Source organism: Ochotona princeps, chromosome 9, assembly GCF_030435755.1.
Source record: "Ochotona princeps isolate mOchPri1 chromosome 9, mOchPri1.hap1, whole genome shotgun sequence".
In the NCBI taxonomy this organism is placed as follows: Eukaryota; Metazoa; Chordata; class Mammalia; order Lagomorpha; family Ochotonidae; genus Ochotona; species Ochotona princeps.
In genome coordinates, this window is record NC_080840.1 from 37,259,280 (window position 1) to 37,273,970 (window position 14,691).

General features: G+C 44.4%; 1 protein-coding gene across 2 annotated transcripts in view; it reads left to right on the forward strand.

Moving 5' to 3' along the window:
* SPIDR (scaffold protein involved in DNA repair) overlaps positions 1–14,691 on the forward strand; it is a 389,493-nt gene that overhangs the window by 24,008 nt on the left and 350,794 nt on the right. For both annotated transcript variants that reach the window (XM_058668602.1, XM_058668603.1), the window contains exons 2-5: positions 1,147–1,305; positions 1,982–2,048; positions 8,969–9,148; positions 14,337–14,494. In XM_058668602.1, the coding sequence (XP_058524585.1) occupies positions 1,147–1,305; positions 1,982–2,048; positions 8,969–9,148; positions 14,337–14,494 (564 nt within the window). The remainder of the gene's footprint in view (positions 1–1,146; positions 1,306–1,981; positions 2,049–8,968; positions 9,149–14,336; positions 14,495–14,691) is intronic.

Sequence of the window (14,691 nt, forward strand, 5' to 3'; positions counted from 1 at the left end):
GAGCTTCAGAATAGGGCCCCTAAGCTCTCCAATGTTTCCAAACGTCCAGTCAGAAAGATTGTGCACCTGGGCATTAGCCTGAAGCTGGAATTAAAATTGAAGCCATGAACCCCAGCATGATAGCCTAGTGGCTAGTGTCTTCTCTTTGCATATGCTGGAATCCTATATGGGCACCAGTTCATGTCCTGACTGCTCCGCTTCCCTTCCAGCTCCCTGCTTGTGGCCTGGGAAAGCAAGAGGGGGACGACCCAAGGCCTTGGGACCCTACACCCGCCTGGGAGGCCTGGAACAATCTCCTGGCTCCTGGCTTTAGATCAGCTCAGTCCCGGCTTTTGGGGAGTGAACCAATGGATGGAAGATCTTTCTGTCTCTCTTCTCTGTAAATATGACTTTCCAATAAAAATAAATAAATCTTAAAAAAGAAAAAGGAATTTGAAACCAGGACTTGAACACAGGCACTTTCATCCCATGTCGTATGTGAGTATGCTAAGTGATTGTGGTTGTTTAACCTGGTTGCCAGATGCCCCCACTCCCTGTGTTTTATTTTAATGTTATACTTTTCCTGAATGTTTAGGAGGGTAAGAGACTTAGGGTAGCTTTTCTACCTTTTTCTTTCTTTCACTTGCAAAACATGGCCACTTGTGTATGTGTAGTGTATGTAGGCGCTTCCCCTGCTGTGCGCACCCACACTGTTCCGTCCGGACCTTGTCTGTCTCTGTTGTCCCTGTACTGCTAAGTGGATTCCAGACCCGCACTTCATCCTCAGCAGGCAACCCAGGTCTCCTCAGGATGGAGCCCTGCCCGGTGCAAGGGCTGCGCCTAGGCTGAGGTCTGCTCTGCTTCCCAGTGAGCCCTGAATGGCTAGGCTCTCAGTGCCTGCTCTGCACCCTTGCCTCACTCCGCTTCTTTTCCCAAGGACGCTGTCCACTGTGTGGGTGCTCACATGGATGTTGGTTTGGATTTGAAGAGTTTATTGATGACTACATACTTTTACTTTGTTGATCCAGCTGCTGCATCTTTATGTGAGAGTTTAAAGAGTTTCAGAAAAGACACCGTGGCTGGATTTCCAAATCGTTCATTGACATCTTCATGTATATTTAATGAAATTGATTCAGTTTTTTTTTCTTCTTTAAAAAATCACCACAGAGGAAGAGGAACTGGGCTATACAGTACCTGTCCTTCCCGGACGAGGGGCCGCTGCAGAGCAGGGGAGCAGGTGTGAGGGCAGCAGGAGGAGTCGCTGCCACAGTCTCAGAATCCTGGCGCAGGTGTGGCGAAGGCTTCCAGGACACCGCCGGCACTCCGGTAAGGTAGCTGCTGGAATATTTTCCCTGAATGCCAAAAAAGAAATCAGAGTCCTACTTGTTCAGGCCATTGCAGTTACATTTTTTTGGAATTCACTTGTTTGTTTTCTTTCAGCAACACTGTAATGGATGCATTATTTTTCTCCTCTCATTCCTTGAGTTCTTTTAATAATTGTGGTAGGTCAGAATTACCACTTTATGTCATGCAGAACCTTTCTGCTTATTTGTAAATGAAGGATGTATTCCGAGAATGTTCTCAGAAGTTGAAACCATTGTGTGTGCTAAGCTTCACAAGAAGTGTACTGATGAAGTATTCAGAACCTTCAATTTTTTTTCTTTTAAAAAAGCAGTGAGATATGTGGTTAATTTGAAAACAGGTAGTAAAGAATACATTCTAGGTGGTCAGTTGTGTAAATGAAGTTATTAACATTGATTGTTAAAGTGAAATGTTTCAGTCAGTCTACTCTGTTTAGATTCTAGAAGATTCTGGAAGGTATAAAAATAAATTAATAACTATATAGGGAGTATTGCCTTAATAGTAATTAAGTTGGTGAACATTAGGAAAACAGACATGTGCTAAGGAGGACATAATTTAAGATTTAGATTATTTTCCAAATTGATGTTAGTTTTCAGCTCTTGTCACCCACATTCCTTCATTATTGTTATTTTACCTGCAGTCATTGACAGCTGAAAAGAAGATCATTACAGAGAAGTATCTTGAATTATCCCCTCATCTTGAGGAAGGTAATATCATTTTGATGTTTTCTTTACATGGAAGATGCTAGTATAGCCTTTTGTGATTGTTTTTCTTTTTTTTCCCCCTATTTATTCATGGTTAAAAAAAATCATCACCACATTATAAAAGGTTATTTTCGACACCTCTTGCCTCTCTCCTTTGTCACCACATGCCCCATGTTTCCTGCCCATGATGAGTATTTGTTAACCTTTTTCTGCATGTCCTTCACTTTTATCACAGAGCCTGGACTCACAGTTCCATAGTTTAAAGAGAAAACTGGCTTGGAAAATAAACTTATGACCTGTGTTATGTAAGAACTGTACTGATTCAGGTTGTGAAGTTTAGGGTGAATTAATTAGTTGCACATGATAGGAAACTCCTGTTTTATCACAAGTATCTGAATAGATGGGGTTAAATTTGTCTTTGTGATGATTCAGCGGGGCAGCAACCGAGTCAGCTCATTGTGGTCTGGGTGGCACACTCTTCTGAGGTGTTATTCGTGCTGGAGGATTTTTCCAGCCAGGCAGGAAAACCATTGGGTAGTCATTATGAGGGATCTGACTGTCCATCTCCGATGAGGCCCGGAGGACCGGACTCAACCACCTTGAGGCTCGTGGGCTGCTGGGAAGCCTTGCTACCTTGTATTTAATCATTGAAAAATCTTTTGGCCTGATTTTCTTATGCAAGTGCTTGTTCACCTCATTCTTTTTATTAATATTGTTAGCTATTTTCTCCACAAACCCAAGATGCCAGACACAGCAAGTGAGATACATGAGGGGTCCTTTATTCCGGCGAGGGAGGCAGCAGCAGGGCAGTGGGAAAGCGGCAGCAGAGAGAGACAGAAGAGCAGAGTAGGGAGAGAGAGAGAGAGAAAGAGAGAGCGAGCACAAAGGAGAAAGGTACCTTTATAACCTAAAAGTGAGTGTGGGGAGTGCAGGTCAAGGATTGGCAGATGGGGCTGTAGGTAGATACCAGGGATAAATGCCTTAGGGGACTGGAGAGGGAGGGCCACCAGGTATGGAGGTCGTAAAGTGTAGGGGTTGGCAGGGAACACGGTTAAAACTAAAGGCCATAAGCTTACTTCGGCAGTGAGCTCTAAGGGGACAGAGACCTAGGGGATTTATGTAGTGCTGAGTAAGCAGGTATTCATGGTGGTGCTGGATCCAGGATGGTTGGGTCCGTCTTCAGAGCTGCCGTTCCAGTTGCTCCTTACAAATATAAAGAGAACAAACTTCATGCTTTTCGTAGGTACAGTTCCAAGAAGATAACACACTTGGTCTCACCTCCCTGCTCTCCCCTAATATCCCTCCCTCCCTCGCCTCTCTTCATCCCTTTTTACAAAGATATGATTTTAATCCACTCTACATGCACAGGCTTAAATCACTGCTAACTGTAATGTTCAATAAGAAAATGAGCAAAATCAGTTTCACAGGAGTATAAATGTGCTAAAAACTATGATCATATCCCAAAGTGACTATTTTATTCCTGTAAATTGTTTTGGTATTCTACATTAGTTACTACATACTAGAGAAAACATATTTGTTTGAGATTGACTTATTCACTAACAATAATGGTTCTTTCTACTCTTCAAGAAGATCAGTGTGTCTTAGAAAGCTGCAAGAGCTTGTGTGTTTGTGTAATTTGCTTAGTAGGAATGGGGGATGGCAAGGAAATTATTAGTCTGACTCTGCCGACGCAACTGCAGCTGAAAACTGAAATTCAGTAAATGTATAGCAAACTAATTTTAAGTTGATGATTTCATGTACACCAAGGGTGATATGAATATCCAAATAGTCCTTGGCAACAAAAATATTCCCCTGGTTTATAGCACATGCAACTTGTTAAAGATAAGAAATTATTGTTTCTATTAGTTTAATTAAGGCTTAGAAGTAGGAATTGAAAGAAAAAGGAGTTCATGGTATTTTCTGGAATTGGTACATTTTGAAAATAATGGCTCCTAAAGTATTAGTGTAAGATAGCTTAGTAACAAAAATCTTAATATAAAAATTCTGTACCACATCTGGAGTGAGGAAATAATGTTTTGAGGGGAACACATGTGTGAAGTGTAAGGTCAGAGGCCCATCTCTATCACTTTGTTTCTTGTCTGCACAGTACTGGGAGCAGCTGAAGAGAGGGTGGAGAGGAGAATGAAGGGAAGGGTGTGAGAAAAGCAGCACTTGAATGTTGGCAAAGGATCTTGTCTGAAGACTCAAGAAAGAAGGAAAAAGATAAACACTTGGGATAATGACCAGTCTGACATATTTGCAGATAGAAGACAGAGCTTGCACATAATCAAAGTACTTACCGAAAAAAGTGAAAATAAGACAAATAGAAAAATAAAAGAAATTCTTATTTAATTTTTCCCCTGAAATCCCCTGCAGATTATTTTTCTCATAACCTGTTGTAGTTGATGTTGACCTCCTGCCACTCGAAGCATTGCTGTTTGTTGACCTGCCTTTGTACCCCACTGAAGTGTTGGCTTCTCTGGGCTTGCTTCTCTGTCACTCTTTCATCTCTTGGGCGGACGTGCCTCCACAGGTTGCTATAGTAATGGCCTATAGACTGGGTGGCTTCATTAACAGAAACTATCATCTTGCAACTTCTGGAACTAGAAGTCCAAAGTGGAGGTTTGGCAGGACTGGTTAGTTCTGAGAGCCGTGAAGGCAGGATCTCCTGTAGGCCTCCCTCCTTGGCTTATGAGCATCTCTCTCTGGATCTCTTCACATTGTCCTCCCTGGATGAGTGTGTGTCTTGAGTGCTCCTTCTTTTTTTTTTTTAAGATTTATTTATTTTTATTGAAAAGTCAGATATACAGAGAGGAGAGACAGAGAGGAAGATCTTCCATCCACTGATTCACTCCCCAAGTGGCTGTAACTGCTGGAGCTGAGCTGATCCGAAGCCAGGACCCTGGAACCTCTTCCAGATTTTCCTCATGGGTGCAGGGTCCCAAGGCTTTGGGCCATCCTTGACGGCTTTCCCAGGCTACAAACAGGGAGCTGGATGGGAAGCGGGGCCGCCGGGATTAGAACTGGCACCCATATGAGATCCCGGCACATGCAAGGCAAAGACTTTAGCTGCTAGGCTCTAATGCCAGGTTCAATTGCCGCTTCTTTTAAGGTGGCTTACTTTAACTTGTTACTTCATTAGAGATCCTGTCTCCAAATAAAGTGACATTCTGAGGCACAGAGTGCCCAGACCTCAGTGGATGATTGGAAGGGACACCTTTCCGCCTCCATGCTAATACAATGACTGGCACTCAGTGGCATTCATAAGTGTTTATAAATGGGTGGTAACTTGTCGTAGTCCTAGAATTTCACTGGAGTGAGCCTTGCTTTCAAGGACACTCAGCCCCTTTCTGCAAGCAAAATGAGTTATTGACTAATACATTGCTGGAGTGCTTTTAACTATCTGAGTTGTATAGTTTGGTGCCTGTAATTCTGAAAGTCGGGAGTTTTGATTTGTGAAAATTTGAATGACGCAGCTGTTAGTTCTGTGTCATTTACTAGACGGTATAGAAGCACAAATGGTTACATATTTTCGTAGATTCTCACGTTGAACTGTGATGAATGAAATGGGAGGTCTGCAGCTGCCTGAGGAACTTGGCATAATGGTTAAGAAACAGGGACTCAGATGGATTTTTTTTTCCCTTTCCTCATAAATATTAGAAAAGTTTGGTGTTGGGACTCTGTGTTCTTATATATGAGTCAAACCTACAATGCTGGCATCCCATATCAGAGAGCCCGTTCGGGTCCTCGTCACTGTGCTTCCTCTCCAGCTTCCTACCAATAGCCTGGGAGGGCGACAGAAGATAGCCCAAGGAGATGGTCTGGAACCATTTGAGGAATAAATCAGCAGATTGGAGATCAGTTTCTCTTTGTCTCTTCCTGTGACTCTTCCTGTCAAATTCTTTTATTTTAAATCTTTCAGTTTGCTTCTGATTCCATTGAGAGGGACTAGCCCCATACCTTCTAAGTCTGCCCATCAGAATGGTTAAAACTAAAACAAAACAAAACAAAACAAAAAAACCCACTGAAGTTATAGAGAGAATAGGTAGGTGACGAATGCATTTACTGGCAGACTTTAAAATGGTGCAGCCAACTTGGCATAACAATCTGGCCTTTAAAAAAAAATAAGGTTAAAAATGCAAATTACTTGAACTGGCGTAGTAGCCTGGCAGTTGAAGTCCTTGCCTTGCATGCACCGGAATCCCATATGGGCAACAATTCTAATCCCGGTGGCCCTGCTTCCCATCCAACTCCCTACTTGTGGCCTGGGAAAGCAGTTGAGGACGGCCCAAAGCTTTGGGACCCTGCACCAGTAAGGGAGACCCTGACTTTGTATCAACTCAGCTGCAGCTGTTGCAGCCACTTGGGAAGTGAATCATCAGATGGAAGATCTTTGTCTCTCATCCTCTCTGTATATTGACTTTCCAATAAAAATAAATAAATCTTTTAAAAATGCAGATTATCATACAACCTAGTACATCCTTAGGCATTTATCCCAAAGGATAAAAATTGCGGGCATGCATATTTGTAAGCAGTTTCATGCACAACAGCCACAAACTGGAAACAAGGCAGGTATCCATCTGTAGGTAAATGAACTTTTGTACACGCACACCCTGAAACACTGCCTAGCGAGGACAAGATTCTATGATACGATTTCCTTTATATACCATTCTTGTAGAAGCAAAGTTTCAGAAATTCAGAAGCAGCACAGGAATTTGTGAGGAGCTAGTAGAGCTATAGAAGGGTAAATGATGCAGCCTGCTGTTGTGGTGTTGTTTTGATCTTAGTAAATCGATGTTAGTTTCTTGTTGTGATGGAGGAAGCAGGTGAAGGATATGTGGTCGCTCATTATTACACCTATGTGTAGATCTGTTATCTCAAGATTAAAGTAATAATGTGGAGGTTTGCTGTTACATGTTTCAAGCAACCTGTGTTACCAGGGATATTGGAGGATTAGGGGCAGCACACAGCATTCCCAACATCAATTGCTGGGTTTGTAGTTTGTTTTGAAATTTTGTTTTGGCAGATGTTCTAGCAAGCTATATATAATTGTTTAAAATCTTTTTTCATATATGGCTCAGCTGGGGTTGAGGCCTAGCCGAGCCCGTCCAACGTCTATCCTGGTCCTCCGGAGCACCAAACTGTGCTGTGGTCTAATCCGGCATGGTGGATCAAAGGCGAATTGATATTTGTGCCAAGGGATTACAACTGTGACCCGACCAGAACTCAGCCTCCCTCCAAATCCTGTGCCCCTTAGTGGTAGGCTCCACGCAGCCAAGGCCTCCACCACGCTCTCCAACCAGGCCTGTTGCCAGCCAGTGTTAACTATGCCAGAGGTTGCTCTGGTCAGCCCAGAGCGTCCTATAGACTGTCATGCCTCCTGCATAGACTCCACCGGCCCTTCAAAACCGTCCAGTGGGGTCAGAGTGCCCGGGGATTGGTCCACGCATGCTTCACACATATATGAGATATATGTGGGTATGGACGAGCCGTGGCTGGGCTGAAACTCTCAACAGCAGGAACCAGAATGGATTGAAGAGCGGAGCTGGCCGAAGGACCTGCTGGAATGCGTGAAGCCCGACACCATGAAGGAGTCGGAGGGAGGAACCTGAACAGTTCCTCTGACAGGACACTGACTCTACAAATAAACGCAAGAAGCATGGAGGTAAATAACCCAGAAGAGGCTTTGGAATGTGACCCACTGGAATACACTTGGCTCGGGTTGGGGCAGACCAGGCTGAGTCGGTTCACGTCATCCACTGGCAAGCCCAAGTGCTGAAACTGTGTGGGGGCCTGGCTGGGTTTGGTTGCGATAAAAAAAAAAAAAAAAAAAAAAAAAAAAACAGTACAAAACACAAAATGCCAAGGTGAAATGGCCTGTGCTAGTAGGGAATGCAACACCCGACCAGCACTCCTCCCACTGGTTTAGGTGAGGGACGAGAGTGTGATGGGCAGAGCCGGGGAGAGATGCGATACTCATTGGTTCCAATAGAGGTCGGGGCTCAGAAGAGAACCAACCCAGGGGTTAAAACCATCAGCTGATCGGAGTGATGGACGTTGGCGGGCACTGTGCTTACTAGTTGTACATGTAGGAGCCTGGACTGGGAATGCCTCAAAGTTTTTTTTAGGGGGATTCCCCTGAACAAAATGGAGGAATCAAAGCATTAATCAAAAAAAGATGGAAAATGGAGTAGATGAATCAACCACCTCAGCTTTATGCTTGCAGCGGAAAACTGGACAAGGGGAAACCCTAAGACGGACTATGTCAATCAGTGGACTCTGCACCAGCCTCATTGTACCTGGATTGTTGCTGGTGATATGTTGGAGCTTCTAATTGATCGAGGTGACGCTCTGCTGGCTCTGCCTTCAAACCTGAGAGGGCCTCCCTAAGAGGCCGTTGAACTTGAACTGGACAAGTGGGATGCTGGACTCTGTATGGTGTAAACTTTTAATTAGGGAATCTCAACGGACCTTGAGCTGTGGTTATGCATCAAGGTGAAGGAATTCATGATGGGGGAAGGGTTTGGGGTGAAGGGGGGGGAATCCCAGTACCTATGAAATTGTGTCATGTAATGCAATGTAATTAATGAATAAATGAATATTAAAGAAAAAAAATAATAAATAAATATTTTAGATAGATATTTAATTAAGAATAAAAATAAAAAGACCCCCCCAAAAAAATCTTTTTTCAAGGTTTTGTTTTTTGTTTCTGTGATTGTTTTGGTACTGTAGCCATTTGCTTTGCCAGCCAATTCTGCTCTTTTTTCCCCCAGAAAACATTGCTTTCATTGTTGTCAGAGTTTTGTATATTTGTTTTTTTTTTTTTTTGCAAAGTAACATGTTTAAAATATCATTTTGATAAATAAATGTTGTGGTTGATCATATTTATGGATTTTATTATGAATTTTATTTTTCTTTATCAGCACCTGCCACTTCTAAGAGTACTAGTGGACTTACTGATATAACTTGGAGTTCCAGTGGAAGTGATCTGTCAGAGGAGGATAAGATAATTTCTGAGTCACAGAGTGATAATGGACATGGCTCTGGAACATACAGGCTTTGTGGCAGGAATACTTTATGTCCAGAAGATCAGACTAGTGAAGGTAAACTAATTTTGTAAAAAAAATTTTCTTATTTTGTTAATCATTTGATTATTATTGTCAGAATTTATATGCCTTTCTAATATTTATAATTGATTATGATCCTTTCTGAGTTCTAGTTTATATTTCAGCCCTTTAGAGATACTTTCTCATTTAGTATTTCTTTCAGTAACTTTAAAGAGATAGGACTAGTTCTATTTTTGACATCTTCAGCTTGGATCTGTTAGATTATGTTTGGATTGTGTTTTAGGTCTGTTTGACTTCAAAGCTAGGACTGTGTACTCTGTCATAATGCTACACCTACACCAACATCTGACTAGCTTATTATTGGGTAAATACTAGAACAATTAATGTGTGATTGAAGTATAACTTCTATGAAGTTTCTATTCTGATGGTATTTTTCTTATATAATATATTAGTTTAAAATAGTGTTTCTCAGTCTTGGCACTATTACCAGTTGGGACCAGCCCACTGTCCTGAGGAGAGAATTTCTGTACCATGTGGGATATTTGTGGCATCCCCATTTCCTACTCAGTGGATTACAGTAACATCCCTAGCTCTCGCTGAAACAACCAAGAATGTCTCCAGATGCTAGGCATCCCCTAAAGGACACACCCCAGTTGATAAGTACAGAATTATGGAAATCATGTTGTTTTACAAATCTTAAATTTGAAGCTTATCTTCAGTATATAAAATGTCTTCAGTCTAAAATTTTTTTTTAAAGATTTAATTATTTTTATTTGGAAGTCAGATATACAGAGAGGAGAGAGGAAGAAGATCTTCCATCCACTGATCCACTTCATAAGTGCCAGAGCTGAGCTGATCTGAAGCCAGGAGCCAGGAACTTCTTCTGGTTCTCCCACATGAATGCATGGTCCCCAGGCTTTGGGCCATCCTCTACTGCTTTCCCAGGCCACAGCAAGGAGCTGGAAGGGAAGTGGAGTGGCTGGGATACGAACTGGTGCCCATATAAAATCCTGGGCATGCAAGGCGAGGATTTAGCCACTAGTCTACAATGCTGGGCCCAGTATTTAAAATTTTCATGCACCCAAAAGAAGCTTGTTACTTTTGATCCTAACGGTTCATATTAGCTACTTAACTATTAGTTACTTATATACTCAAGGTTAAGTTTGTGTCGACGGCCTCTCTGGAAGGTGGCTTTGATAGCTGCTGAGTCTTATGAGCTAAAGATATTCTTGTTTTTCAGAAGAAAACTGGGACTTAAAGAAGTGATCAGTGGCCCAGATTGACTCAGTAAATGTGTCACTCAAATCCAGGGTTGTCTGACATCATTCCTGTATGCTACAACTCCATCTTGTGATTTCCCCCTGGGGTTGGCATTTGAGTTTCTTTATCTGGTTGGAGAGTCTCCCAAGAAACCTCACCTGGTGTGACCGCAGACTTGACTCCTGTGTGCACCAGCTAGAGCAGGGTCATGTTCGGTCCATCACCTATTCTAGCTAATGCATGTGCTGGTGGCTGTAGCTGCCAAGTAAGTTCCCTTCCAGCCCCATCTTTCACACAGACTGATGGGTACTGCAGCCTAACCCAGACCACCACAGGCCTGATCTTCAAACAGATCAGCAGGTGCCATGGCCTAGTTTGGGCGATCCTGAATAACCCCCAACAGGCCCAACTCCAGCCCTAGTTTTTATACATGTGAGCTTGAACTGTGGCCTGGCTTGACCAAGCCCACATCCCATCTGCCTCTTATGTATACCCATCTGGCTTAGCTCAGCTCAACCTGCCCCTGGACTCAGCCCACACATAGGCTGACATGTGCTGCTTTCTTGTCCAGCTGGGTCCACCTCAGCCCTGGTTCTTGTGTTCACCCACAGGAGCTGCAGCCTAGCAGAGGAGTGCCTACAGTTCCCCTAGCAGGCCCACTCCCAACCTCTGATAGTGTGCTTGTCAGGGGGTACTGCAGTCCAGCCGGACGTGAACTACACCCAGTCCTGGCACTTTCCATGGGTACTGCAGTCTAGCCACCTGGCTGGTCTTTTTTTTTTTTTTAATTTATTTATTTTATTGAACAGTCAGATGTACAGAGAGGAGGAGACAGAGAGAGGAAGATCTTCCGTCTGATGATTCACTCCCCAAGTCCCCAAGTGATCTCAACAGCCAGTGCTGTGCCGATCTGTGGGACCCTGGTGCGTTCAAGGCGAGGACTTTAACCATTACGCTATCATGCTGGGCCCCTGGCTGGTCTTCAGCCATTTTAGTTCTCGTGTGCTCTAACTAGGTGTAGCAGCCTAGCCCAGCTTGATCCGCCCCAGACCCAGCCCACATGCCAGCTGACATATGCTATAGTCCTGATTGTACTGATCCTCTCCCAGTCTCAGCTCTCATGCTCACCAGTGGAAAGCAACGGTCTAGCAGGGAGCCCCTGAATTTTCCCTGCTAGGCCCATTCCCAACCACAGGTCTAGTGCATGCTGGTGGGTATTGTGGCCCAGTGTGGCATGGTGTCCGCCTAGTTTCAGCATTTATTGGCTGGTGCTTCAGTCTGCCTCAGCCCAGCCCAGCCCAAGTCCCAGCTCTGTCCAGCAGGTGCATCAGCCTAGCCCAGCCCTGACCCTCATATGAACTGGAAGATGGGGTTTTGTAGCCCAACCCAGCCTGGCCTGCACCCCATCCTGGCTCTTGCTCGTGCTAGCATGTAGTGCATACTGGTCCAGCCCAGCCCACCCCCAGACCCAGGCCAAATGATGGATGTTACAGCCTAGCCTAGCCTGGTCTGCACCCAGCCCCAGCTCTTGTGCTCACATGCAGGAACTGTCACCTAGCAGAGGAATTCCTCAGATCTCACTTGTGCCAGGGGATGCTGCAGCCCAACCTGACATGGCCAGACTCCAGTCCTGACACTCACTGGTGGGTACTGAGGCCTAGCCTGACTGGCCCACACCTGTTCCAGCTTTCACTGTGAGTGATACTGCCTAGCCCAGCCTGCCCCACCTCCTGACCTGGCTCTCATGTAAACTGGTGATGAGAGTGTTGAGGGTGCTAGTCCAGTTTGTCCTACTGCTGTTGGCTGCTTCAGCCTTACCTAGCATTGTTCATTCCTGGCCCCACATTTTTTTTGTGCCAGTGGATGTGCTTTCACATACCTTGGCATGGCCCACCCCCAGGCTCAATTCTTGCTGGTGGATGTTGCAGCTTAACCCAGCCCAGGCCAGCCCACGCTCTGTCCTGGCTCTTGCATATCCCAGTGCTCTAACCAAGCCAGACCTGTCTCTAGACCCATTTCCAGACCCAGCCCTCACAAATGCGGATGAGAATTACAGTTTTACCTGGCCTGGCCTGCCCCAAACCTCAGCTCTTGTGCTCTTCAATGTGAACTGCAGCCTTGCAGGTGAATTCCTCAAGTTCTTCCAGCAGACCTATTCCTGGCTGCAGATCTCATTTGTGCTGGTGGGTGCCACAGCCCTGCTTGGCATGGTCTGCCCTCAGTCCTTTCCTCACTGTGCCTATGTGTGCTGCAGCCTGGTCTAGCACAGTTTCCTCCCAGCCCCAGGCTTCCACTGTTGGTGAGTTCCTCATTCCACTCTGGCTTAGCTTGTCATCATCCCCAGCTCTTGCGTAAACTGGTGTCTGTTAACAGTCCTACGGAAGCAAGCCCACAAGTCTCCTACAGAATCTTCCCCCAGATTCAATATCTTGCATTGGTGGGTGCTGCACTCTAGCCTGAGATGGTCCATCCCCTGCCCTGACGCTCATAGGTAGGTACTATGGCCTAGCCCATCCAGGCATGCCTCTGGCCCCAGCTTCCGTGTGTGTTATAAGTGGCAGGTGATGCTATTTAGTTCAGCCCAGGTCTCCCACATCAGTGGGTACTTTGGCCTGACCTAGACATGCCCTCTGTTTTTCCCTATCCCGAAGCCATCCTGCCATTACCTACAAGTGTGTGCAGTGATCCCCTCTGTGGAAACCCCCAGAAGTCAGTCCTCACCTGACAGACATGCCCTTGGTGACCCAAACTCCAGTATGTTCCCAGACCCTTTTCACCTGATAATTTGCAGCCCACCATCCTTCTGTGTGGCAGCAGGCAGTTTGCCTGGGAGCCAGGATGGCATGTCCCAGCCCTGCCTTCTGCCATGTTGCACTGCATATGACACTCAGAATTCTCCACATATATTAAAAAAAATTAGAAGACACAACTCTGCTGATTTGGCATTAACCAGGTTCAGAATGCCCACCAGCTATTGGGCACTTTTTGCCCAGCAATGTAGCACTTGCCTGGGTATAACACAACCTAGGCAGTTGTCTGTAGCTGGGGATTAATTTTCTGACTTAAGATTTTACAAAAGTAGCATCCAAATAATAATACTTCCAAAAATTATTGGGTGGATAATAATGTTTGAAAAATTTGGAGACCTATGTAAACTCTACTTCAGTGACAGTGGAATACTGTATTGTAGAAGAGAATTAAGGTATCCCCTGCTTAGTGGTCAGGAAAAGCGTTTTTAATTATGTGAATCTGAAAGAAATCATGGTTTGTAAAGGAGGAAACATGTACCCTAGCACAAGTACATATGTTTACTTGAATAGATAAGGGAAACTGCAAGAATGTAAAACCAGCTAATAAATGTAGTTGACTTAGGTTTGGGTGGTGGTAAAAAGTAAGGAAAGACTAGAGGTAAGACTAGGAATATGTTTCTCTCTCTCTCTCTTTTTTTTTAATACCTCTCTCTTTTTTTAAAAGATTTACTTATTTTTATTGAAAAGTCAGATATACAGAGAGGAGGAGAGGAGGAGAGGCAGAGAGGAAGATCTTTCATCTGGTGATTCACTCCCCAAGTGACCGCAGTGGCCGGTGCTGCACTGATCTGAAGCCAGGAGCCAGGAACTTCCTCCAAGTCTCCCACACGGGTGCAGGGTCCCAAGGCTTTGGATTGTCATCGACTGTTTTCCCAGGCCACAATCAGGGAGCTGGATGGGAAGCAGGGCCTCTGGGATTAGAACTGGTACCCATATGGGATCCCAGCATGTTCAAGGCAAGGACCTTAGCCGCTAGGCCACAGTGCTGGGCCCTGTTTCTCACTTTCTTGATGTACTTTTAAAATGTATTCAGTGACAGGATATAACTATTAAGAATAAAAATCAATTTAAAATTTCTAAAGATTAAAAATGAAGCAAGTTTAAAATTTCTGAAGAAGATTAAAATTAAGCAAAACATTGTGTTTTTTTTTTAGATGAATTTATTGACTGGGAGCGCGACAGTGACAGGGAAGACGCTGGTGAGTGTAATGACTTTGTAGATGGCAAGGGTACGGTGGATATCTCAGACAGTGCTTCCAGTGCGAGTAGCCCTTCTTCGACGAGTGATGACAGGCTGGCTGAGCTCCCAAAGGTAGGACTGAATCATTTCAGAAATTTGTATTCTTTCATAGCATGTATTAATCATGGCTTTCTGTTGTTTTCTCCCACCCTCCTTTCTCAGGAACAGCACTTTTTGCTCTTAGAGGGTTCTTTTTGAGTTTTTTTTTTATGATTTATTTATTTATATGAAAGATAGATAGAATATGAATCTTCCATCCTCTGGTTAGC